The sequence below is a fragment of the Myotis brandtii genome, unplaced genomic scaffold, assembly GCF_000412655.1.
Source record: "Myotis brandtii unplaced genomic scaffold, ASM41265v1 scaffold1120, whole genome shotgun sequence".
NCBI lineage: Eukaryota > Metazoa > Chordata > Mammalia > Chiroptera > Vespertilionidae > Myotis > Myotis brandtii.
This window is the reverse complement of record NW_005353839.1, coordinates 517,680-544,161: the sequence shown is the minus strand read 5'-3', so window position 1 is coordinate 544,161 and position 26,482 is coordinate 517,680. Positions and strand designations below refer to the sequence as shown.

General features: G+C 42.4%; 1 protein-coding gene across 6 annotated transcripts in view; it reads right to left on the bottom strand.

The window, feature by feature from the left end:
* Positions 1 to 6: 6 nt before the first annotated feature.
* Positions 7 to 26,482, bottom strand: part of DCAF8 (DDB1 and CUL4 associated factor 8) — a 53,010-nt gene continuing 26,534 nt past the window's right edge. For 4 of the 6 annotated variants that reach the window (XM_014547454.1, XM_014547453.1, XM_014547463.1 and 1 more), the window contains 12 exons: positions 23,035 to 23,109; positions 19,624 to 20,294; positions 18,568 to 18,708; positions 17,557 to 17,651; positions 12,081 to 12,191; positions 8,443 to 8,515; positions 7,926 to 7,983; positions 7,321 to 7,428; positions 5,836 to 5,966; positions 1,675 to 1,794; positions 1,169 to 1,285; positions 7 to 578 (listed from right to left, as the gene is read on the bottom strand). In XM_014547454.1, coding sequence (XP_014402940.1) covers positions 462 to 578; positions 1,169 to 1,285; positions 1,675 to 1,794; positions 5,836 to 5,966; positions 7,321 to 7,428; positions 7,926 to 7,983; positions 8,443 to 8,515; positions 12,081 to 12,191; positions 17,557 to 17,651; positions 18,568 to 18,708; positions 19,624 to 20,294; positions 23,035 to 23,083 — 1,791 coding nt within the window. In that variant the 5' untranslated portion in view covers positions 23,084 to 23,109 and the 3' untranslated portion in view covers positions 7 to 461. Of the gene's footprint in view, positions 579 to 1,168; positions 1,286 to 1,674; positions 1,795 to 5,835; positions 5,967 to 7,320; positions 7,429 to 7,925; positions 7,984 to 8,442; positions 8,516 to 12,080; positions 12,192 to 17,556; positions 17,652 to 18,567; positions 18,709 to 19,623; positions 20,295 to 23,034; positions 23,110 to 24,826; positions 24,902 to 26,482 lie in introns of all 6 variants that reach the window. The other 2 variants (XM_014547458.1, XM_014547447.1) reach the window with 1 other exon arrangement.

The following is a 26,482-nucleotide window of genomic DNA, read 5'->3' as shown; positions in this document are numbered from 1 at the left end:
AATATAACTGTCATAGGTTTTTTAACAATAAAGGAAAAAAAGGTCAAAAACCTAAACCAAAGAGAGAGTGGAACTTCTACCACCCCGACTCTGGCTCCTTGGTACTGAACAGCCAGTTATATCCCCAAACCCCCACCCAAGAAACAAGGGAGATTAAAGAAAAGGAAACCCCACTCCTTATCCCAAACCAGGTAACAAAATAGGCTCCCTTTCCTACTCCCCCAAAAGGCTTTGGGGAGAGGCCATTTCTACCGAGTCTTTCCATGGAACCCCTTCCAGGGCTCAACCCCACTCCTAGGTACTCTGTAGGTTCACTCCTCTCTGGTTTGTCCTCCTGGGATTCTTTCTTTTATCTAAAGCAAAAAGTCCAAAGTGCGTTTCAGCTGAATGTAAGGACAGGAAAGGGCTCCCAGGCAGGATCAGGTTGGCAGCCCCAGCCCGCCCCTCCTGGGTACGAGGCCTCAGGACGGCATGCACTGCACCCGGTCAGGGCCCTCCTCCTCGTCCGATGTATCTGAGGAACTGGGAGACTCATCAGAGTCTGCATCTGTGGCCCCGACCCCAGGATCTCGCCAGCGCTGTAGAATGGGAAAGGCTTGTCAGTAACTTTCCTGAACGACAAACCTGTTAGATCTTAGCTATATAATTCAGATACTCTAGGCCAGGGGTCAGCAGAATTTTTCTTAAAGGGCCAGACAGTAAGTATTTTAGACTCTTGGGCCATATAGCTGTTATAACTATGCAACTCTGCTGTTGTAGTGTGCAAGTAGCCACAGACAATACATAAATGAATGGGTATAGCTGTGTTCCAATAAAACTTTATTTACAAAAGCAGGCAATAAGCCAAATGCCATAGTTTACCCTACCCTAGGCCTCTTCTGGCATGAGAAGAAAAACAGTAGGGTCTCCCTGAGACTTATTCCTTCTCAACTCCTTCCCCACCCTCATGACCTTGTCTTTTTTAAGACATCACTGTGCATGAATGGCAATGGAGAACAAAAAGCAGATGCCACCCATTTTTGCCAGTGGCTCTCCCAAGGCCACGGCAGGGCTCTGATGGGAATGCGGGACAGTGAATAGAAGCCCAACCAAGACCACCCGGTTCCGCTTTAAAGCAGCGAGGAAGTGTGCACTAGAACCTGGGAGCTCCCTTCCCACTCCAGCTTACCCGGTGATGGCGTCTCTGTCTCAGGTGATGCATGAGGAACCAGAGCATGTGGCTATCAAACAGGTCAGTGTGGTGCAAGCTATCTTCATCCCGTTCCCGCTTGTTCTTCTTAATCACCTGGAGCAAAAAAGGGTTAGGGACATGGGAGTATGTAATGAATGGGGACCCTGGACCTGATCAGAAAAGGCTGGTGTTCTAGCCAATAAAGACTTCCCTTAGAGCCGTGAAGCTGAAGTAGAGCTAGATTAGATTAGGAAAGGGTGCCCAGGTCCATCCACTGACAAGGTGGAGACTTTAAATAGAATGATTCTTCCTAAAAAATGTCCCCTGCCCCCACTCTAGCACGAGCCAGAGGCACTTCAAAGCTTCGCGCCAGACTGGGACTGTTCCTAGAGAGGCAGGGACAGACACGCGGGGGAGAGGGGTTAGAGCAGTGCTTTTGAATAACTGGGCAGCAAATTATTCCTTCCTATGACAACGAAGAACTTTTGCAATCAGCTACTTACATCCTTTAGCCCTATAAGCTCAGTAGAAGCTTCAGCTGTGGGTGCCCAGATCTTGACATCATGGTCCAGGCCGCTGGTTGCCAGCACAGGCAAGTGAGGGTGGGGCTCAAGACAGTTTACCTAGTCAGGAGGAGAGGAAAGCTCAGGCTCAGGGGTATGGAGGAATATGGTTTCAAAACCACTACTCACCTTGAGCCAAATCACTATCCCTGAGCAAGGCTGAGTAGCTACTGGAAAGGCAGGCTCACCCATTATGAGGCTAAGCCAGAGCCCTGGAGGTAAGAAACTCTGGCACAGACTGGGTAAAAGACCAGGCCCATTTCTCATTTCCTATGTATAGGCAGGGGTGGCCTCATCCCCAGAAATAGCCCTAGAGGTGGGCAAGTGACTGGCCACGCTTAATGCTGGCTTCAAAAAAAGGCAATGAGGTCCAGATAATTTCATTCACTATACATTCCACAGCTCCAACTCACCCAAGACTGGAAAAAATCATCTCAGGGGCTTTCACCAAGTGGCAAATTTAAAAACAATGAAGAAAGCAGCAGAGAACAGTCAAAGATGTGGCACCGTTTACTCGAACTGGAGGAAGGCATAGGCTAGGAAGAGGCTGAGGTGGGGAGTGGTGGGGTAATGGAGGTACATTCATGTCTGCTTGGGAACCCTGCACATTTCAGGGGACAGCATCCTGATACCTGCCCTAAAAACACAGGAGGGCTAGCTCTAGGGTGGCCGAGGATACCAGAGCAGCTTCTTAGGGCAGCCATAGCCTCAATCTCAACCACCCTCTAGTTGTACTCATTGAGCAGGAGAAATAAACTAGGGCAGGCAGACAGGCCTCTGGCTTAGGCAGCTTCCTCCTGTCCAAGGCCCCCCTGCCCCCTGCTGTCTGACTTGGAAACTTCAGCCTTCCGAACAACAGCAGGGCAGCTCCCATGCCCATTAGAAGTGCTGGTGCAGATGTAGCTGCTAAAACATTTTCAGCCTTTTAGTCAGGTGAAGACTAGACAGGAAAGGCACCAAGAATGAAGGTGTGTGTGGTCCTAGCCATGACTCCTCTCACCCCACCCAGGCTTGCAGCCACCCTATAGTCCAAGAAGTCAACCCCTGGCAAAAAGTCTCTCTCTGGCCAGAACCGGTTTGGCTCAGTGGATAGAGCGTTGGCCTGCGGACTCAAGGGTCCCAGGTTCGATTCCGGTCAAGGCCATGTACCTTGGTTGTGAGCACATCCCCAGTGGGGGGCGTGCAGGAGGTGGCTGATTGATGTTTCTCTCTCATCGATGTTTCTGGCTCTCCTATCCCTCTCCCTTCCTCTCTGTAAAATATCAATAAAATATATTAAAAAAAAAAAAGTCTCTCTCTGTTCTCTGGACCAACCTCCTCTGCCTCATCTGACCTTGCAGAACAGATGAGGGTAAGCTGGGGCCAGCATGGAAAATAAAACTGACATACAGACTTCTAATCTTCTTTTGTTTTATATTTACAAATAAAAAAAATGCTCAGTAAAGAGCCTAAGAGTAAAGTAGAAACCCATTTCCCTTCTTTGCACTCCGTGTATCAGCACACTGCACTTTCTATTTGGGCTCCTTCAGCTAGTGTGTAAGAGGTTCCAGCATCTAGAACATGAGGAGGCACTAGATAGAAACTCCAATGCCCAGGAACATTACCAAAAGCTAAATGACAGCTTATACACAAACCTTGAATTCACTGATCTTACCTTGTAAGTCCCTCTACTCTGACCTGGCTCTGCTTGAACAAGTCAGTAAATTTAAAAAGCACAGGGTTCTTGAGAAATTCCTTGGAACTTAAGACTAAGGACAAAGCCAATGGCAAAAGAAATAACAGATAAATTACACTACAGTACTCAAGCTGGAGCCTGCTGAAGGAGCCAATAGTTTCTGGACCAGGATACCTGAGCACTTCACCAGACCTTGCCTGAATGCCAAGACTTATCTGGTCAATAATGCCTGAGCAGAGAAAGGAGCTCTGGCCTTAGTTGTCCTTTGACATCACCCCCAACCCTTGTCCTTGAATGGGAACAAAGCAAGGACTAGAGTTTGAGGCAAAAACAGAGTCAAGAGACCTAGGCAAATGTGGACGATCATTTCTAAGATCCCTTCTGGTTCTAATATTCTACTTGACAATACAGACCTGCTATCAGTCTGCATTGAGGCTGGTGCCTGGTGACCCCACTGCTGGGAGTTTAAGACAAAAAAAAAAAACAGAGGAAGCCAAGTGAGAACCATATGAATCATTCAGCTTGCAGAGGTGAGAATAAGCCAGGAAACACACTGTAGGTCTAGTCCCTCACATGACCACCCAAACACAAGCAATTACCCTCTTCATCTGGGCACCTAGATTAATCATCAAACCCTAAGAGTGGCTGAGCTGAAAGCAAATTGGCCTGAGAAGTGATTTTGGAGAATAGACAAGCGCAGCTCTGCATCTCTGGAACGGAATTCAAGACAACAATTTATAATCAAGAAAGGATTCACTGGCTAGCGCAGCTCTGCATCTCTGGAACGGAATTCAAGACAATTTATAATCAAGAAAGGATTCACTGGCCCCTTTTGACTTCCTTCTGACTACATGCCTGTTATAGAATTCTCATTAAGACTCCATTATTTTGGGTTTGTTCATTGCAGATGAGAGATGAGGACTTAAGAGTAGAAAATAAAGCAGGCGGCCTAGCAGGTTTGGCTCAGTGGATGGAGCGCCGACCTGGGGACTGAAGGGTCCCGGGTTCGATTCCAGTCAAGGGCACATGCCTGGGTTGCGAGCTCAATTCCCAGTGGGGGCGTGCAGGAGGCAGCCAATCGATGATTTTCTCATCACTGATGTTTCTATCTCTCTCTCTCTCTCCCTTCCTCTCTGAAATCAATAAAAATATATTTTTAAAAAATAAAGAAAATGAAGCAGGCAACAGACACTCCTTCAAGTTCTAGATTCCTCTTCACTTATACTCAGGCCATAGAAGTCTTGAATATCTACTGGTTCTAGGTCCAAAAAATTTACAGGAAACCAGAAGAAAATCTCAAATAGCCTCACACCAGGGCAAGAAACACACAGAGGAATGGGGTCCCGATTGCAAGAAACTATTCTAAATTATAACACCACTCTCTGGGTAAACCTCATCAAAGGATGGCTGGGCTCTTTGCAGCTCTCCACAGCTCAGAAGGATGAAAAGGAAGAGAGACTAAGCTGACCAGCCATTCCTTAGAGGCTCTTAACCAGACTATCTTGGGTAACCAGTATAATGTAGTCTCCCAAACAGTCTCGCTCATATCTTCTGCAGTCCAAAAACCTTACAATAGAAAGCTATTCAACTTCTTTGTGACTCTGGGTCTTAAAAAAGAAAAAAATATATATGGTTAGCCAGATACATCTTAAGCTGACCACGCTTCACTCCCCAACTCAGGATCCTCATGCTTCCTTTGTGCCCTATCTCTATGGAGGTTGTCTGGAGAAGTCAAAGGACAAGCAGACTGATGTGATCATGGTTTGTAAAGCAGGCTGCCCAGTCATTATTTAAAAAAAATTTTTTTGACCATATTTGTTCTCTCACATATGTTGTGTGTTTGTAGCCATTTGAATATAAGCATGACACTTCACACTTAAATACTTAATATGTATCTCCTAAGTACAAGGATATTATAAATAGAATGCTATCACCACATCAAATAAATTTAACACTGAATGCTATTTATCTAATATACAGACCTTTTTTCTGATTTTCCCAATTATCTGAAAAATGCTCCTTCCAACTTATATCCACTGATCCAGAATCTAGCTAAGATCACTACTTAGCTCCTGGTAAGGGATGAGACATAGAGACCTCTTTGGCATTATATAGGAAGGTACCCACTCAACTTTCATGCTTTCCTTTTGCAAAAGGTCCATGCCTAGAGATACCTCACTCAGGCCAGAGGTTCTTCCCTAAGATCCATTTCTCTTTTCAATAAGCCATGTCTTACAGGGGCAAAAGATAGGAAAAGCAAGAAAATACCCTATCAAAATCTCAGCTCTCCCAGACCACACTGTCTTTTAGCTGGCCAGCCCTCTAAGACATGGTATCATGTCGTCACAGTGAGAATTCAGAGGCCCTGCCAAAACCTACCTTAATGACTGGAGAGAGTAGGGAGCCCACCAGCACATCATACTCACCACGCCTCCCTTGTCCCCCTCCATGAACTGAATGATCTGGCAGGATGATTTCTCCCAGAGGAAGATATGCCCGCAGTCACTACCGCTCACCACAAACTCACTCTTGGGGCCATAGAAATTGACGCCTTTAACTGAAATGATAAATGAGGGAATAAACCACATGACGGTTGGCATCAGGCCTATACATATTTACCTCAGAAGGAATTTAGTCACAAACTCTAAAACAGCTAAGAGCCAAAGAGTGCCTTTCATTTTCACAGAACTATCAAGGGAATACATATGTATAATAGTCATAACAAGAATCATGCCAGTCCCTGAGACTATTTCTATTGTCCCAAAGAGACCCAAGGGCTGAGGAGTTGGCAGTCCCTAGCAATAGTCTAAGTCTCATCATTCCACACCCTTTCAAGCAACCACAGGCCTCACTAATGCCTTACTGTCCCAATCTGAATCACCCCAGCTCTGCCTACTCCTAGACAGCTCTGTCCTAGGCCCTAGGATTTTCTTGGGGTGTATACTTCATTGGTACCTTGTCAACACTTCCTTTCATCAGCTGACCTGAGACTGATGGAGGTACACATCACTACTGCCTAAAGCAGCATCTAACTGTGCTTGTTACCATGCCTCTGCACAACGGGGCTCCACTCTCTCAAGTTAGTGAAAGAAGCCAGGAGTCCCAACTACGACGCCAGTCTTTACCAGAAATGGGACTGGCCCTCCCTCTGTCTGGCCATGGACTAAGATCCAAGTACAGGTTTTCCATCTCTTCTCACCAGCTCAAGAGAAAAAGGAAAACTAACTGCTCTCTCCAAATCAAAATTATGACAGATATCTGTTAGGCATAGTAACAATAACGAAGAGCAGTGATTCCCCAATTTTCCTGTACATTAGAATCATGTAAAGGGCTTTTAACATCCCAATCGGGTCACATCCCTTACCAATTGCATCAGAATGCCTGGGGTTGGGAGCCAGGCACCGGTACTTTTAAAAGACTATCACATGACTCCACTGTGCAGCAAAGAACAAGACAGAACAAAAAAGGACAAACTCTATTACAAACTTGGGCGAGGTACTACACCATTCCTCCTCCTCTGCCTCATTCAAAAGAATCACTTCCTCCTCCTCCACTCTAGAAGTACAGAGTCACCCTCTTTTAGGCAATCCAGTACCACTGACTGAGGAGGGCTTTCCCAGACTTCCTTAACAAGCCTTTGAATCCTGAGGTTAACTGAAACCATAAGAAAAATAGTCCAGTCTCCTTATGCTCAAACCAAATAATTGCAGCGATGAGAGATGCCCCCAAACCCTCTCTCCTCTAGCAAAGTAGGCCCGCGACAACTCCAGCCCAATTAGGGATCCTCTCCCACAGCCCTCAGTGGCAGGCAGTCTACTCCTATAGGTAGTTCCTATTTGCATAACCCAAATGAAACACTGGTTCTCCAAGCCAGCAGACTTGGCTACAAAAACCTAGAAAGACAGCCTCACCTGTGGCGTTATTTCTGTGGCCCTTATATCTCTTAACATACTGGGCCCCATCACTGTGAGAGGAGTTGAAGAGATAAATGTCTTCATCGTTGTAACTGGCCAGGAGCTCTGCCAAGAACAAGCACACAGCAGTGAAGGCAAAGGCTGAAAAAAAAGTTGGGATCGGGAGCTGGGGGTAGGGGTGGGGCTTCTTGCCAGTAGTGCCCCCTCCTAACACCCATGTATATTAACACCCATCTTACTCAGTTGGAACAGCAGGCAAGTCAGCTGTCTCAAGCAGACTGGGAACATGCTGCCACACAGAGGTAGCAGAATGCTCAAGATCACACCCATTAACTCAGGAACAAGTCAAGTCTTAAGCACCTGCTCAGGCATGTGGTCTGGACTTCAGGACAGGCCCTGTCAAATCTCATCTGCAGCATTCCACAAGTGTACCTGGCATCTCCAAGGGTCATCTGCTGCATCCTCCCACTGTGTGCTCACCATCAGCAACTACTTGGAGCTCTAGCACAGTGGTGAGCACTACAGGGCACATGCCTCATTGTTCAGCAGCTTCCTAGACAGAGGGGGCATGCCAGCCTAGGAGCTGGGCCCTGCTCACGTACCTGTGCCGTCGTGGCTGTACACAAGACAGGTGATGTTTGCTTTGGACTCACTGTTCACCTGCAATAAGGAGCAGATACTGACTGATGCCCTACCCCCACCCCCCATTTGTTATACCATCTTCAGGAAAAAGGTTTTCCTTCAAACTCCCCTAATGGTCTCCCAGAGATTGAGAGAAAGAGACAGAGAGAGGACTACAACCGATGAGATGTAACCATCTCTGGGGGAGAGGACTTTCTGTTGGCTATCTTCTGTGTGCTAGCCACTTTATATATTCGTTGTCCAATGAGCCTTACCATCATGGCACAAGGCATTTACGTCTATGTTGTCAGTAAGAAAACTGACCAACAGAGGTGAGGTGACTGCCCAAGATCACAAGCTGGTAAGTGGTGGAGCCAGGATTCAAATCCAGGTGTCTGATTCAAAAGTCCAAGCTCTTCCCACTATACCAGTAAGTTTGGGAGTAGCCTTGGGGTCGAGTCAGGGAAGCCTAGAGCCACTGGCCTTCATGACTCTTACCAGGTGATGAGGACAGAATTTCTTGAGTACTCCATTGTTTTCATTCTCATCAATTTTCCTCTGGTCATAAATCCTATGGTGGGAGAAGCAATGAAAATGTCAAAAACTTACTCTCTCCTTCCTTCATTCCCATCAAGCACCAAACTATCTTCACCTTCCCTAATCTCTCCAATTCAAACTTTAATCATTCATTCAAATGTTTATGACACAAATCACATCCCAAGTATTATGCTAGGTGCTGAAAATACAGTGAAGAACAAGATCACATCCCAAGTATTATGCTAGGTGCTGAAAATACACCCTAGCCCTAGCCGGTTTGGCTCCGTGGATAGAGCGTTGGCCTGCGGACTGAAGGGTCCAGGTTTGATTCAGATCAGGGGCACATGCCTGGGTTGAGGGCTTGATCCCCATTGGCAGGGAGGGAGGTGATGATTTTCTCTCATCATTGATGTTTCTGTCTCTCTCTCCCTCTCCCTTCCTCTCTGAAATCAATAAAAATATACTTAAAACACACACACACACACAAAGCTCCAATGTCCACACCCATCATTCTCCTTCAATCTCAGAGCCTCCACAGCTGCTCTTAATCTCGTTCCTCCAATAACTCTGGTGATTACTCCATTCTTAGCCTCTTCCTCATCACTGTCTGTCCATTTTCTAAAAATTCTCCTTCTACTGATTGTCCTTTCCTTGGAGTCAAATTATGAAAAGAGTAATCTACATTCAATATTTTCACTTCCTCACTTCCTATTCACTTCTCAAACCATTCCCACCTAGCTTTGGCCCTCAACTCACCACTGAGCTCCTCTGGCTAAAGTCATCAGTAACCAAATTGCCAATGCCAACCGGATACTTTTCAGGCCTTCCTCTCTTGTCCTGACATGTTCATTACTCCTTCACCTAAAATACATTCTTTCCTTGATGTCCAACCACTCCTCAATGTTGTTCATGGGCCTGTCTTTCTTTGTCTATCCCTTAAATATTGACCTTCCACAGAGGTTTAGTCTTAAGTTCCCTGACTCTATATAAGGAAATTTTAACCTAGCATCTTAGTAGTATGTGAACATCCAGAAACTGTACTTATGTTTATTTTCCAGGGAGAAGGGATCATAGTTCTCCGTATATTCTCAAAGAGGCCAGAGATTCAAAGTGAGGTGGGGGAGAGAAGTCTGATCAATACTTTCCATTAGTGATCAAATTCCATTATCAATGCTTTCACTATCTTCTACGAACACGTCTCATAAACCTGAATCTCCAACCCAAACTTATTCTGAGATCCAGATTTATATCTATGTGCCAACTGAAGTTATAGTGAGATGCCCAAGAGTAAACTCATTCTTTCTTCTAAAATTAAACTCATTCTAAACTTACCCTTTCCCCTAAATCTGTTAATGGCATTATCCTGAATTTAAGTGACCAAGCTAGAAATCAAGTACTTTCTCTCATATAGAACTAATTTCCTTCCTGTCAATTAGATTCCCTGGGTGAATTTCTTAACTATATCTACTTTCTCCACCCTTAATCAAATTTTGCCTACGTGATATGTAGAATCCTTCTAAACCAATTTCCTTGCTTATACTGTCTCCAGTTTGGAATTATGTCTAAAATGCAAAATTTTATTTTTTTTTAAAATATATTTTATTGATTTTTTACAGAGAGGAAGGGAGAGGGATAGAGAGTTAGAAACATCGATGAGAGAGAGACATCGATCAGCTGCCTCCTGCACATCTCCCACTGGGGATGTGCCCGCAACCCAGGTACATGCCCTTGACCGGAATCGAACCTGGGACCTTTCAGTCCGCAGGCCGACGCTCTATCCACTGAGCCAAACCGGTTTCGGCTAAAATGCAAAATTTTATATAAATTTCCTGCTTAATTATCTTTAGTGGTTTTGTGCTTTCTACTAAAAAAAAAGTCTAAACTCCTTAGTATGGCTGCCTACTACTTCTCAAAGATCCCATACATTATACAAAACAACAAACAAAGACGACGCTTCCTTGAACATACCATGTCACATCTTGTTATCTCTAAACATACTGTCCTCTCTACCTGAAATACTAATTCCCCATTTGTCTTTAATGCTTCCTCAGTGGAATGGTTTTTACTACATTTAAGGAGTCTGATCTGAGTTCAAATACTAACTCTGCCACTTACTAGATGAGTAATACTGGGTATATTAGTTCATATTTGTAATCCTTACATAGGTTTCTTCAGAATCCTTTCTGAAGGCAGAGACTGTCTAAGTATGTATCTAGCACACGGCAGGTATTCAGTAAATGATAGATAAATGAATCAATATATGCTTATATTCTCAACAATCTCTTGCTTAATATCCTGCAAAAAGAAAATATCCAGGAAATGTTTGCTAAATGAACCAGAGAAAGAAAAAAGGAATAAGGCCCTGGCCGGGTAGTTCAGTTGGTTAGAGCGTCATCCCAATATGCCAAGGTTGCGGGTTTGATCCCTTGTCGGGTACATACAAGATTCAACCAATGAATGCATAAATAAATGGAAAAACAAATCTATGTTTCTCTCTCTCTCTCTCTCTCTCTCTCTCCCCCCCCCCTTTCAAATCAATAAATACAAAAATTAAAATAAAAAAGAGGAGATTGTTGTATTACCAATTACTACTCTTCAGCAAATGTATATTACCTGCTAATCAAATTGTTTTCTTTCTATATTAAGTCTAAACACAGCTCTCAAATGTCACTAAGCCATCATAAACTTCAGCAAGTCAGTAAATTAGTAAAAAATGTTTAATATTTGGTTGTGTGAGCTATTCCATGTTCCTTGGTATCTAACACTCTTTGTCCTCCTTCTTCATGGGGAAAGCCTTATTACCTTTCTTCCCCTTTCCTATAAATAATATTAATTTCAGAATATAGTTACAAAATGTGATCTCATTGAAAGAAGATAATGATTTTCATCCACCATCAGGAAAGGAAAACAAAGTCACTCAATTCTCTAGGGATCCCTTCTCCTCCTCCTTTTCAAACTGATAATCCCTCAGCAACAAAAGAAATATAGAGTTAAAATAGGCCAATTGGATAGGGATGGAGTACAGTTTATGGCTAAGGGCCAGAAGGGAACTAATTAATATACCTGGGGATTGAATCCATGAAGTCCATTTTCCTTAGGATATATACCTACCTTAATAGCCAGTGTTACAACAGATATTCACAGTAACAAAAATATCACTACAAAGAAAAATGGTTCAAGACAATGGAAGCCAAAAAGTTCTGAGTTCACACCAAGTACTCCGAAGTCAAATCATTTCTGTATCATAAACCAGCATTCAAACTTCTAGTGCATGTTAACTTATATATGAAAATGGTGGGGGTTATTTACTAATACAACACTTGGGATTATGCCTTAACTGCTACGTGGGAACCTTGGTCAATTCATCCAAGTTCTTTAAAACTTGATTATTCCTATGGTAAACCATCCCTCAGAGACTGTCACATTAGGGAGCAGAATACCCACCAGGAGCTAAACTCTTTTGGAAGAGAGTAAAAAACTCAAGATGGTGGCTAATGGATTCCTAGGCAATTCATACCTTTCCATAGGGACACCTGATAGTACAAAATGCATCAGAGGCTCAAACTCTTTTCAAAGACACAGAAAAGCCACAGACTCACCTTACAAACTGATCTCGTCCACCCACTGCAAAATGGTGAGTATTGGCAGGATTTACATAGATTGTATACAGCCCCACTTTCTTCTCTTTCTCTTTTGTCACCACCAGCTTCCTTTAAGAGTAGAAAAGCATAAAAGTTATATTCTCCCAAAGATACAGATGGTCATGGCAAATGACAGCAGAGAGAGTAATGTTTGTTTTGAACATAAGACAAAAACCCCCTACCCATATATTTACTAAATGCTACTTTGGAGATGGAAAAAAAAATGTAGTGAAGTCATTTTTCTGGTGTTCCTCAAGAAGTATAAGTTAAAGGTATATGGAAGTATTGTTCCTCAGGTAGTTCTCAGGTTAGCTGGAATCCAATATGATAACCTAACATTAAACAGACAATACTATCCACATCTTCCCATCTTTCATTCATAAATACATATTCCATATCACCTGGGAGCAGGGAATGAGTGGAAGATGAATCACAAAACAGTGGACAGAAAAGACCTTAAGATCAGAATCTATCTCCTAGATTCCAGAAAAGTGTCACTTAAAATCCAGTGTTTAAAATGCACACAGTAGCCCTGACCAGTCTGGCTCAGTGGATCAAGCACTGGCCCTCAGATGGAAGGGTCCTGGGTTCATTGGTCAAGGGCACGTACCTCGGTTGCAGGCATGATCCCAGACCCTGGTCAGGGCACATGTGGGAGGCAACCAATTGATATGTCTCTCTCATGTCAATATTTCTCTGTCTCTCCCCCTCCCTTCCACTCTTTCTAAAATTCAATGGAAAAATATCTTTTGATGATTAAACAAAATAAATAAAAATGCACACAGAATGACAAGCCAGTTTTCTAGCACAGAAGCAATCCAAACGAAACAGCATTCTTCTTCCCTTATCTGAAGTAAATTAGGAGAGGAGATTCTTATGAAGATAGAGCTGTTTTATATATTTTTTTTTCTTTAGAGTTAGCATATAATATGTTAGTTTCAGATGTACAACTCCATGATTAGACATTTATATAACTTACAAAGTGATCATGCTGAAGATAGCGGTGTGGTTTTTTAAAAAATATATATTTTATTGATTTCAGAGAGGAAGGGAGAGGGAGAGAGAGACAGAAACATCAATGATGAGAGAGAATCACTGATCGGCTGCCTCCTGCACACCCCCTACTGGGGATCGAGCCCGCAACCTGGGCATGTGCCCTTAACCGGAATCAAACCCAGGACCCCTCAGTCCGCAGGCCAATGCTCTATCCACTGAGCCAAACCATAGTGGTTTTTAAATCTGGAAAAAAATATCTAAATTATTCGTCTGGTTGTACCACCAAAAAAAGGGGATCCTTAGCAGGGCTTCTAGCTCTGAGGAAATACTATGAAATTTCAGTTTTACCCAGAAGATTCTGGCTTTTAGCCATAATCTGTCCCACCTTAAGGGTAGCACTATGAATCTTCTTCCCAGATCTCAGTATCCAACCAGTCAAATGTGACATCATAAAGATTAGTAAATTTACAGAAAAGGAAAGACATGAAAGGAAAGAACTGGGCTTTAGCTTTTGTTTTTAATCTAAGCTTTTGCTCATTTCTGTTGCTATGGAAACTGAAAGAAATATAATCATGACAACCAGTTTTTTGTAAAGAAATGATTTTTAGCATCCCCTCAGCCAAGACCTGCTCTAGGCAAAGTGGAGAGATTGTACTTGCTTTGAAAAATCTCTGCAGTCTTCCATTAAAAGAATAATGTACAGAGGTCATTAAAAAGGAATGTCATTAGGGAAAACACACACACCCTCAAAAACACTAGGCAGAAAACATATCAAGGGTTTCAGGAACCCACTAGCAATGGAGAAGAGATGGTGTTAATTGGGTTTCTGACAGGGAAAAGTAGCTGCTCCTTTTCACAGGACTATCTTATTTCCTCAGCAATTTGGATTTTCAAAAGGGTCAGGCAAATATAAAGGTTGCCATGTGGAAGCAAAATGAAGAAACTGTGAGGATTAATTATAAAGTACTGGCTCTACTGTCATGTAATCCTGACAGAGCTTAATCTTTCTATCTTGCAATTTATTTACTTAAACAATTCTCTCTCCCAATGGATAAATGCACAGAGTACCTTGAGCTCTCTGGAGAACATGTAATGGTGCTATAAAAATGATTAATCAGCCCTGGCCGGGTGGCTCAGTTGGCTGGAGCATCATCCGGTACACCAAAAGGTTGTGGGTTCCATTCCCAGTCAGGGCACACATATGGGAAGCAATGGATCAATGTTTCATTCCCACCCTCCCTCCTTCCCTCCCTCCCTTTCTCTCTCTCCTCTCTCTCTTTCTCTCTCTCTCTCTCTCTCTATCCCCCCTCACCTCTCTAAAAATCAATAAGAATATATCCTCAGGTGAGGACAAAGATTAATTATGGCAGAGGGAAGCAGCATACAAAAGAAACCATATGAAACAAATCCACCAAGTTTTGTCTTCAAATTTACAACTTTTTATTTATTTATTTTTTTTTAACTTTTGGGTTTACTAATTTTTTTTTTTTAAATATATTTTATTGATTTTTTACAGAGAGGAAGGGAGAGAGATAGAGAGTTAGAAACATCGATGAGAGAGAAACATCGACCAGCTGCCTCCTGCACATCTCCTACTGGGGATGTGCCCGCAACCCAGGTACATGCCCTTGACCGGAATCGAACCTGGGACCTTTCAGTCCGCAGGCCGACGCTCTATCCACTGAGCCAAACCGGTTTCGGCGAATTTACAACTTTTTAAAGAGCAGGTATGTTCCAGCAAAAATGGAAAGATAATTACAGATCAGACCAAAAAATTCCTTTGAGGAGTATCTCAAACTGGCTTCCAGTAGCCAAAGGAATATTTACCCACAGCTCCAAATGCAACTCTTTTCCTAAGATGGTAGCTAATTTCACCAGCTTCCAGAGATTCAACTATCATACAGGATGGGGCAAAAATAGGTTTACAGTGTGAGTACCCAAAACACAGTTTATTCTTGTATTATTATTTACTAATTATTGTATTATTTTCAATACAAACAAGTATATACCTACTTTTGCCCCACCTTGTATATACAAAAAAGAAAAATTCCCCTATGCCAACTTCACACAACAGTGCCTGGCCATGACCTTCACATTCAGCCTCCCACCTCATTCCAGCCTTCTACTTGTTCTTCAATCTCTAAAGCAAAACCTTTTTGAAGGCTCACTGTATCTTATTCCCCAAATCCAGAATTTGGGCATCCTTCTACGTGAAGTTTCTCTTATATTCCCCTTTTTAGTTCCTATCCCACCTATCATTTAGATCAGCGGTTCTCAACCTGTGGGTCGAGACCCCTTTGAGGGTCGAATGACCCTTTCACAGGGGTCAGCTAAGACCATCGGAAAACCCATATATAATTACATATTGTTTTTGTGATTAATCACTATGCTTTAATTATGTTCAATTTGTAACAATGAAAATACATCCTGCATATCAGATATTTACATTACGATTCATAACAGTAGCAAAATTACAGTTATGAAGTAGAAACGAAAATAATTTTATGGTTGGGGGTCACCACAACATGAGGAACTGTATTAAAGGGTCGCGGCATTAGGAAGGTTGAGAACCACTGGTCTAGATCCATTGGTCATCTCTCAGCTAGATTTTCTGCTATCATTTCATCCCAAATTCAGTGACTTCCCAAAGCTGAGTACTCTGCTCATTACTAGAACCAGATTCCCAATTCCTTATGGCCTAACAATACTTTTCCTCTCACCTTGATCCATAGGATAAGATCTCATGCTGCTTCACAACTCTTCACCAGAGCAGACCAAACAAATTCATATTATTTTTTGCATCTTTGACCTTCCCCTCCCCTCTTGAAAACTTGCTAACGTTCCATTATCATCACAGCACTTCAGAACTGAAAATAACAAAAATCATTCAGTTCAAGAGACTGAATTATTTTCTCAACGCTAAATAACTGCAGGCTAGCACTGGAAGGCAGATCCCTTCGACCCAGTCCTGTTCCTTTTCCAGTATAAGCCAAATAGTTCCCAACCCTCATCCTCTTGAAGGTTTATATAAATAACTAGTATCTCTATTCTGTAAGCCTAAAACATTTCTATCATTTAAATAGTTTTTGAGACTCTTCCACAATCAAGACAACTTTTTCTATACTTATGTCTAATAATAATCAGCCTTAAGAGTATATTCCCTAAATTAATTTATACTATTTTACTTGTATACTATATAAATCAGTGACATACATCCCTTAATTTTAGTATTAACATACAAGATTTGTTATGATTTTTAAGACTAACAAGACAATAACTAATCTAGATAACTCATCAACAAGGTCATGGTTAAATGAACTGTGGTATGCCATGTTATAATGTATATGTCATGGTTAAAAAATAAGGTAGGGCCCCAGTTGGTTTGGTTCAGTGGATAGTCGGCTTGCGGACTGAAGGTCCCAGGTTCAATTCCAGTCAGGGGCACACACCTGGGTTGCGGGCTCTATCCCCAGTAGGGGGCGTTCAGGAGGCAGCCGATCAATGATTCTCTCTCATCATTGATGTTTCTCTCTTCCTCTTCCTTCCTCTCTGAAATCAATAAAAATATATTTTTAAAAAATGAGGTAGGCCTTTATGGTCTGACAGGGAAAGATTTCCAAAATACAGCATAATATGAAAAAAGCAAACTGCAGACATGTTTCTATATTAATTATCCTACTTATAGGGAAAAGTATACAAAAAGGATTGCATAAAAGTATACATATTAAGACACACAAAAGTTACAAAAAGGTTTGGAAAGGTATTTAAAATTGTTAACAATGATTACCAACAGCCAGAAAAGTGGGCACCAAGGGAGGTGTGCATGAGGGAGCATTTTGTCTGTATATTTTTTATTTGAATTTCCTGTGTGTGTATGCGTGTGAGAGAAACACACACACACACACACACACACACACACACACACACACAGACTGCCTGGAGCCAAACAAGATGCTATGATATCACACAGCTGAAAAAATATAATTTACCCAGGAGCTCAAACTGATGTAAAAAGGAGCTGTAATATGATGGAGTTCTATATATACCAATATTTCTGTTCAAAATTTATCATTTGTTTACATGTTTTGATACGTAATTAAATTGAAACTACATAGGACCGTATCTCTAAGCCTCTTTGTAGAGTAATATGCTTCTTGTGGGTAAGCTGAGTGGTACACAAGAGAATCAACAGTTATTAAAGCCCACATATAATAAGATAACTGAACTCTGCTTTAGAAACAAAAAGAGTGAATGGCACTTCACTTCTGAGGAACAGACAAATAGCAACAAAGTAAGGAATTCCTAAACCCTAATCTGCTTCTCATAGGAACAAAGGGACCATTCTGATGGACCAGAGAACTGAGTATTACCTATGCCATGTGGAGTATTTTCAAGGCCAAGAGAGCCAGTTCTGTGAAAGGACTACTAGCTTACTTACGAAGCTGGCCGGTCTTGTCTGAGATCAATGGTGAAGACAACTGCATCTTCACCTGCAGATAGAAACGTACAAGGAGAGTCTGGTTCCAGGGCCAACTGTAGGAGAAAAAAGGGAAAGGATGAGGTTTCTAAAGATTAGAATTAGAGGTTATTTAGTTCATCCCTTTATCTTTAGAAGGGCTGCATTTAAAATGTGTCAGCAGGAAAGGTGATAATTTAATAAGCCCATCCTCTCTTGTTCTGTGTAAATTACTTACAGCTTGTTTACGCTATACAAGTCAAAAGGACAGGTAATTTGCTATTTTAACTAAGTCCCCAAGGGATTTGAACAGACAGTGATACCAAAGGAAAACATCAGAGATTAGGGCTCATTCTCAAATAAAATCAATTCCCCACCCTTAGGTGGGGAGAGAAAGGGTGCCCAAGTTTCATTTCCCTGTATCTTAGTTCTAAAAATTAGTTATCGAGTGCGTTGGAGGTACACTTAAGATTCAAAGAAATACATAGTTTTCACATTGCCTGAGCCATCTAGAACAGGATACTCCAGGTCCACCTATATATTTGCTTAGGCTTTTAAGAGCACACCCATCGTCTTTCCATGACACGAAGAACATGGTACCTACTCTGAGACTAGGCAGCTCCTCCCTGGCTGCCACCATGACTATTTGGTCTGTACTCCCAGGTCTAAATAGAGCTCCCAGCAATAGTGATCAGAGTAGAGTTTAAAGGTTTGGAAGGCATAGGAGACCTCAAGGATCTCCAACTCACTACGGTTCAGCTTAGGGGTTAAGTATAATCAATTTATATTGCATGCGCAAGATTTACAGATCTCTCAAGTACTTGCCTTCCAAGAAGTTTAGGATGGTGGCTGCTTTCTCTCCCTTCTTATGTACAAATCTTAGGACTAAAAGAAGGGAGGAAGGTAACTACATTAAATACAGATACAAGAAGACCTTGGTGAGATCCACAGAGGAGCTGAACTGCACATCCTTCAGGGCAAAGATTTACTTACCTTGTGGGACGCTCCCTTATGCTGGGCCACACGCTTCGTATTCTTGCAGCACTGGGTGGCAGACAGCTCTGCTACCCGCACCTGCCCATCACGGGCACACATGGCCAGGGTAGAATCACCACTGTTAGGAAGGAACTTTGCCTGGGGTGTTAAGAATGAAAAAAGGGACACACAAAAGAAATTCAGGAGGTGAATTTGAGAAAAAAAAATGAGAACCCCAACTCACCCCCTTTTGTTTCACGACAGAAGAAAATCTAGTTCTCCCGCTTTAACAAAATTGGTTCAAGTCTAATGTCTTCCATGAGTTAAAGGAGAGTGAGAGGGGAAAAAATTCTCTGATATAAAAGAGCATTTCAGTTGACTCTGGAAGGTTGAAGTGGTACAGGATAAGTGCTCAGGTGAACTAGGACTCTACCTACCAGGGGAGAAGAGTAAGGAAAATTTGCTACAAAGTAAATTAAAGGGATGTTGGGAAAGGAGAGAACATGCTTAGAGATAAATGGTCAGTACCAATATGATGTATTTCACTGATGAGTAAAATCTTCAGAGAATAATAACAATATTAATTATTATCAAATATTTACTAAGTACCTGACATGATTCTAACTGCTTAGTTTCTATTATTTAATCCTCATAACCCTCTGTTATTAGACCTATATGGTAGATAAATAAACTTAAGACAGAGGTTAAATAACTTGCCAAAAATCACATAGCTAATAAAGGATAGGGCTAGGATTTGAACCCAAGCAGTCTGGCTCAATAGTCTCTACTCTTACACTTATGCCTCCTCCCAGGACACATCTGATTCCTTCCTGATGATTTTTAAGCACCCTATCTATAATGAGACTTCCAACAGTCTTTACGCTCAAGGGAAGAAAAGCTTGCCATAGGCCTTTCAGTGTATTAACTCCTCCAAGGCATTATGAGAGCCAAGGTAGGACCGAGTTTGATGTCTAATTCCTACAACTTTCTACCAGCTCTCACTACAGGGAACAGCTCAGACTTGTCCAACTCATGCCTAATTTTCTCAATTGCTATTCTGCTCCCTTGCCTCACCTGGAAGACATTGCTTTTGTGGCCACTCTCAAAGTCCAGTACCGGCTGCCGCCGCACCCAGTCCCAAACCACCACTTTCAGGTCATCACTGCCACTGGCCAGCCAAGTTCCACGCTGGTTAAAGTGCAGGGTATTGACACAACCAGTGTGGCCCTCAAGCCCATGCTGCAGGCGGAAACGCTGCACAAAGACTCTTGCCCCACAAGCCTCATATACAAAGCGGGAACTTGAACCCAGTTCCCGCTCCCGAAGGGCAGGAAGGGCTTGCCAGCGAGGTCGGGGAAGGGCTGATGTCTCCGAGGACACCCAGTCCTCCAAGGCCCGCTCATCATCTGATGAGTCCTGGTCACGGTTGGCCCGCTTGCGCTGTACACGCCGCCGAGGATGCTCTTCTTCCTCCTCTTCTTCCTCATCCTCTTCCTCTGAGCGATCATGGACTTGGTTTTCATCATTGATGGAGTAATGGCCAGTGTCCTCCATGCTGTCAGAGTCCTTGTCTTCACCTGAGCTCTCTGTATCTGTGTCTCGACTTTCTGTGCTGGTGCGATTGGGGCCACCATCATCCCCGGTCAAGCTCAAGCTCAGGTCTGAGGCCTCTATTTCAATGCCTGAGGATGTCTCCCTCCCCTCTTCAGCGCCAGACATCTCCTCTGGACTGCTAGACATGCTTCCTGCATGTAAATGAAAAATGGGAAGTTGAGTGGGGGGGACAGAGAAGGAAAATGGATAGTGATTAGAAGCATTTCTCTGCCTTAGTCTAAGAAATTGTCACATCAAAAGACCCAGAAACCAACTTTGGTCAAAGTTTTCTCTGAGAGGGAATCTTGGATAAGAAATTGAAAAAACTAAGATCAAAGCCACACCCAAATAAGAGTACTTACTTCAACAGAACTGAAGAAATGGAGAACCTAAGAGTATAATAAATTCTCACAAGGCAAAGCATTGGCAAACTATATGGAAAGTATGTTTGATACCTTAGGCTCAGTTCTGCTGGATGGGCATCCATTAGTTACAGTAAATAAACTAAATATAAGAAAAAGAGTAGCTGTCCCTGCAAGAGTTGGCATGGCTATCTCTTAGAAAAAGATGGAGAAATAACTGAATAAAATCACTATGACAGTAGATAAGGAGTTAGACTATTTCCCACTACTTCCCACCTCCCAAATTCTAAACTGAAAGGTCTACTAAGAATCTAGAAGTAGAAAAGTGGGAATTATGATCATTTGAATGAGTTCTTGCTCACTTTTTGTTAATATATGTATTCTGACTTACTTCCATTAATTTAATAATTTTAATACTATTTTTAGTTATACAAACTGTTTGAGACAAAGTTCTATCAGGAAGCATACATAAACATGATAAGAAGAGCTACTACATTGATACCTGAAAAGCCAAGTTCACCATCTTCTAGGCCTGCCCTGTTGGTAGTTATAAAACTGGGTCATATTGAATGATATAATCCCCTACAATTAGACACTGTATTCTATCGAAAAGCAACTAAATTGTATTCCAATAAGCACTTGGCAATGTTCTACAGCCACAACTTCCAACCTAAGGTGAAGGTGTGAAGGAAGGGGGACTGAGGACTTTAAACACTGCGCACAGCCTTCTTTTCTTAAATAGAAATTTTATCTTGCCAGAAATAAAGGCTGTTAGGAAAGGGAGACCAACTATGGGTGATTCTGGTATGAGCTTTTCAACTCTAATACCACACTAATGTTTAAAAATTCAAAGGATTGGAGCACTTTACTGTTTATTCATCTAGATTAGAGCAGTAATTTCTGAAAATCTTTGTAGCAATGGACCCCCCCCCCCCCCCCCACTGAATTTTTATATCCAATGAACTCTTAGACAAAACCCAATACAGAAAACTGATAATGTAAGTGCTTTGGTTCAAGTAGTGACAGAAAGTTGGGAGACATAAACAGCTCTTTTCAAAAAGCACCTCAACTAAGAACTCAGTGTGAAAACAACTAGGCTACTAGGAACTTGACGATAAAGGGGAACAGTGTAGCAATTTGCTCCTATAAACTACAATTGCCAGAACTGCTACATATACTGAGAAAGATTAATAGTGTGGTTTTTGAAATGCGATTGGTTTAAGATTTGGAGCGGTGAGAAGGCATAAAATATCACACCTATCACTTCTGTGGAGAAGGAAAAATAAAAGGCCAAACGCTTAGCATTTATTGTTAAAATCATGATTAAAAAATTAAGACAATTTTGGGGCTCTTCTATCACATCAACATAAAGGCCAGAGCATACCACAAGCTCAGAAAGAGGACCCTAACAGTCAATGGGCTAGCAAATTTTTTTCTGCCAAGGGCCAGACAGTAAAAATTTAAGGCTTGATAGGCCATATGGATATCTGTCACAACTACTCCACTGCTGTAGCACAAAAGCAATCATAAATACTATGTAAATGGATGGGGCATGACTGTGTTCCAATAAACTTTATAAATACAGTGGCAGGCTAGACTTGGCCTACAGGGCGTAGTTTGTCAATCCCTGATCTAGCTAATGGCAAAACTCCAAATCAATTGTATACCTCAAACCCTTCTAGATTGCTGTGTCTTGCAACTAAGCCCAATGAATAATATGAACCACAGTGGTAAGAAAAGAAAAAAGGGGCAATAAAACAACATGTTGAAAAATCTCACTTTCCCCTCATCGATTTCATTTCTCTGCCAATCACATCAAATAGATTTTAGCCTATAATCCTGGACACTGTGGTACCCAACTACTATATCCATTTGATGGACGTTTCCCTAGTTTAGAAGTTGGCTCAAGGTTAAAGCATTGGTTGAATAACCCAGGCAGTTAGCTAACTCTATCAGAATATTCACATCCTGCCTTCAAACCTGCACTAGAGCCACTTGGCTGCACTGGCAAAAGAAGGAAGGATGGATGGATGAATGGAAAGAAAGCAGGAAGAAAACCCCAATTCCAGTCGGTTTAGGTTATATCTTCATCTCTTATCTAATATCTTTATTAAACTATGATCTACCATGAAAAGAGACTTCTCATTCTAACTGCACAACCTCACCTTCCCAACAACTCTCTTATTCCCACCACCAACTAGATGTTCTTTTTCTCCTTTATTAAGAGCATTTCCTAGGTTTTATCCACCCTTACAAACTTTCAGAATTCCAAACCATCTGACCTCTTAGAGGCACAACTCTATTATTGATCTTTTGAAAACAATCAGATAAAAGTTGAAGGAGCAAAAGTGTCAGACAGTCCAAGGCATTTCAACCCTGTAGTTTCCTGTACTCAAAACAACTTAAGAAGGGTTCACTCTTAGGAAAGATTTCCTTCCCTCCACTAAAATCCATGTCTCCACTCTCCTTGGGGGAGGAGAACCTCAGGTGATATAACAAAAATAGCTTCACCTTCAATTTGGCTCCTTACCATTAGCTAAGTCTGTTTTGCCATCTGTGCTGCTCCCTTTTCTGGACATCTTGATTGATGTTTATTGTAGCCAGCCTGGATTTGGAAGGGGGAAAAATAACAATTAGAAAACAATCTTGTAAAGACGATAAAACGAAGGAGATTTTTTAACAATGGACACCTTTGTCATTTTTATAAAAATGATTTTTTTTTTTGGTGTGTGCTCAATAGGGCTTCTCAGCTACTGAAATCACACCAGATTTTCCCCCTATGCCTAAATTCATAAAGAGACATATCTTTGGGAAGTCAACTGCAATCTCTTGACCTTATTGAGTGACTGGCAGTGTATTTTTTCAGATGGGAAAGAGGGAAGTGAAATAAACTTGAAACTGTAGGCATATATTAAGTGATATCCTATATAATAAAAGCATAATATGCAAATCGACTGAACAGCTGAACAGCATAACGACCATCTGGACCATCCAGGACCACACTCTGACACCCACTGGTGCCAGGCCAGCCAAGGCAGGTGCGATGAGATTGGTCCAGCCCAGCCATCGCCCCATGATCGCCCCACAGAAGGAGCCCAGGCCACCAACTGGCAGGCTGCGGTGGGTGGGCAGGGCCTCCCTCTGCGAGGAAAGCCCGGGTCCAGTGGCCAGTCCCAGCAGCCAGGGAAAGGAAGGCCTACTCTTGCACAAATTTCATGCATCGGGTCTCTAGTATTGAAGCATCCATCTTATATAAAAACTGCTGTTTGAAATTTTAACCCTGCTATTTCTGGCGGAAGGGAGAGGGAGAGACACAGAGAGAGAAACATCGATGTGAGAAAGAAACATCAATTGGTTGCCTCCCGCTTAGCCCCAACCAGGGTTGGGGGATCGAGCCTGCAATGTTCCCTTGACCAGAATCAAACTTGGGACTCTTCAATCCATGGGCTGATGCTCTATCCACTGAGCCAAACCAGCTAGGGCTTTTCTGGTATTTTTTACACTTTATGTTTTTGATAGTCTTGCTTAATGATTTCGGGTGACCAAACATGCCTTCAGAGCATTCTCTCTCCTACTTCTGACTTTACGTGTGTTGTGACCATGTTCCTTATAATCTCAAAAAAAAAAAAAGGGAAAAACCTTATAAAAATAAAAGCAAAAACAACAAATCTTATTCCAAGCATTCAAAAAAAAAGAACTTGCAAAGGGAACCGGAAAAACCCCATATTGGGGATACCAAGAGGGTGAGATAGTATAAATACAGGAAACTTCCTGTGTGATTGCACCCAGAATTTGAGAGACATGTTCTTCTGGGCCCGCGCGTAATAAACGTAACTCCATCTCTCTAAGCGTTGCTTGGTTCTTCTCCGGTTTTTCTGTAACAGTATATTATAAGCAGAGAGCCTTAACTCAATACAAAGAGCTAGCTTTAGCATTGCCCTCTAGGCAAAAATCTTGTTATAAATGTTAGACTTATGTATCTACAAACTCTATACTACACTGTCTTCACAACATGAAGAGGTGGGTCAGACTCTTTATATAATTTTGGACACTAACCAAGAGATGAAAGCGCCTGGCTGGTGTGGGTCAATGGTTGAGTGTTAACCCATGCACCAAGGGGCCACTGATTCAATTCCTAGTCAGGGCACATGCCCAGGTTGCAGGCTCGAATCCCAAGGGGAGGCGGGGGATAACTTAAGAAGGGTTCACTCTTAGGAAAGATTTCCTTCCCTCCACTAAAATCCATGTCTCCACTCTCCTTGGGGGAGGAGAACCTCAGGTGATATAACAAAAATAGCTTCACCTTCAATTTGGCTCCTTACCATTAGCTAAGTCTGGTTTTGCCACTGTGCTGCTCCCTTTTCTGGACATCTTGATTGATGTTTATTGTAGCCAGCCTGGATTTGGAAGGGGGAAAAATAACAATTAGAAAACAATCTTGTAAAGACGATAAAACGAACAAGGAGATTTAACAATGGACACCTTTGTCATTTTTATAAAAATGATTTTTTTTTTTGGTGTGTGCTCAATAGGGCTTCTCAGCTACTGAAATCACACCAGATTTTCCCCCTATGCCTAAATTCATAAAGAGACATATCTTTGGGAAGTCAACTGCAATCTCTTGACCTTATTGAGTGACTGGCAGTGTATTTTTTCAGATGGGAAAGAGGGAAGTGAAATAAACTTGAAACTGTAGGCATATATTAAGTGATATCCTATATAATAAAAGCATAATATGCAAATCGACTGAACAGCTGAACAGCATAACGACCATCTGGACCATCCAGGACCACACTCTGACACCCACTGGTGCCAGGCCAGCCAAGGCAGGTGCGATGAGATTGGTCCAGCCCGGCCATCGCCCCATGATCGCCCCACAGAAGGAGCCCAGGCCACCAACTGGCAGGCTGCGGTGGGTGGGCAGGGCCTCCCTCTGCGAGGAAAGCCCGGGTCCAGTGGCCAGTCCCAGCAGCCAGGGAAAGGAAGGCCTACTCTTGCACAAATTTCATGCATCGGGTCTCTAGTATTGAAGCATCCATCTTATATAAAAACTGCTGTTTGAAATTTTAACCCTGCTATTTCTGGCTTCTGTAAATGCTTGCTGGCTTAAATAGTAAGGAAAATAAGACTACTCCCATTTCAGAGAGGCCATTAAACCTTCCCCAGACGAAGTTATCAGTGCTGGCGTCAAGCCAAGCCTTTGGTCGAGGTCTCAGAGCGCCAGCACATTGGGCCCTTTAAGAACTTGCAAAGGGCCGCTTAGCCCCAACCAGGGTTGGGGGATCGAGCCTGCAATGTTCCCTTGACCAGAATCAAACTTGGGACTCTTCAATCCATGGGCTGATGCTCTATCCACTGAGCCAAACCAGCTAGGGCTTTTCTGGTATTTTTTACACTTTATGTTTTTGATAGTCTTGCTTAATGACCAAACATGCCTTCAGAGCATTCTCTCCCCTACTTCTGACTTTACGTGTGTTGTGACCTACTTCTGACTTTACGTGTGTTGTGACCTACTTCTGACTTTACGTGTGTTGTGACCTACTTCTGACTTTACGTGTGTTGTGACCTACTTCTGACTTTACGTGTGTTGTGACCTACTTCTGACTTTACGTGTGTTGTGACCTACTTCTGACTTTACGTGTGTTGTGACCTACTTCTGACTTTACGTGTGTTGCTCTCTCTCTCTTTCTCCCCCTTATAAGGACCATGTTCCTTATAATCTCAAAAAAAAAAAAAGGGAAAAACCTTATAAAAATAAAAGCAAAAACAACAAATCTTATTCCAAGCATTCAAAAAAAAAGAACTTGCAAAGGGAACCGGAAAAACCCCATATTGGGGATACCAAGAGGGTGAGATAGTATAAATACAGGAAACTTCCTGTGTGATTGCACCCAGAATTTGAGAGACATGTTCTTCTGGGCCCGCGCGTAATAAACGTAACTCCATCTCTCTAAGCGTTGCTTGGTTCTTCTCCGGTT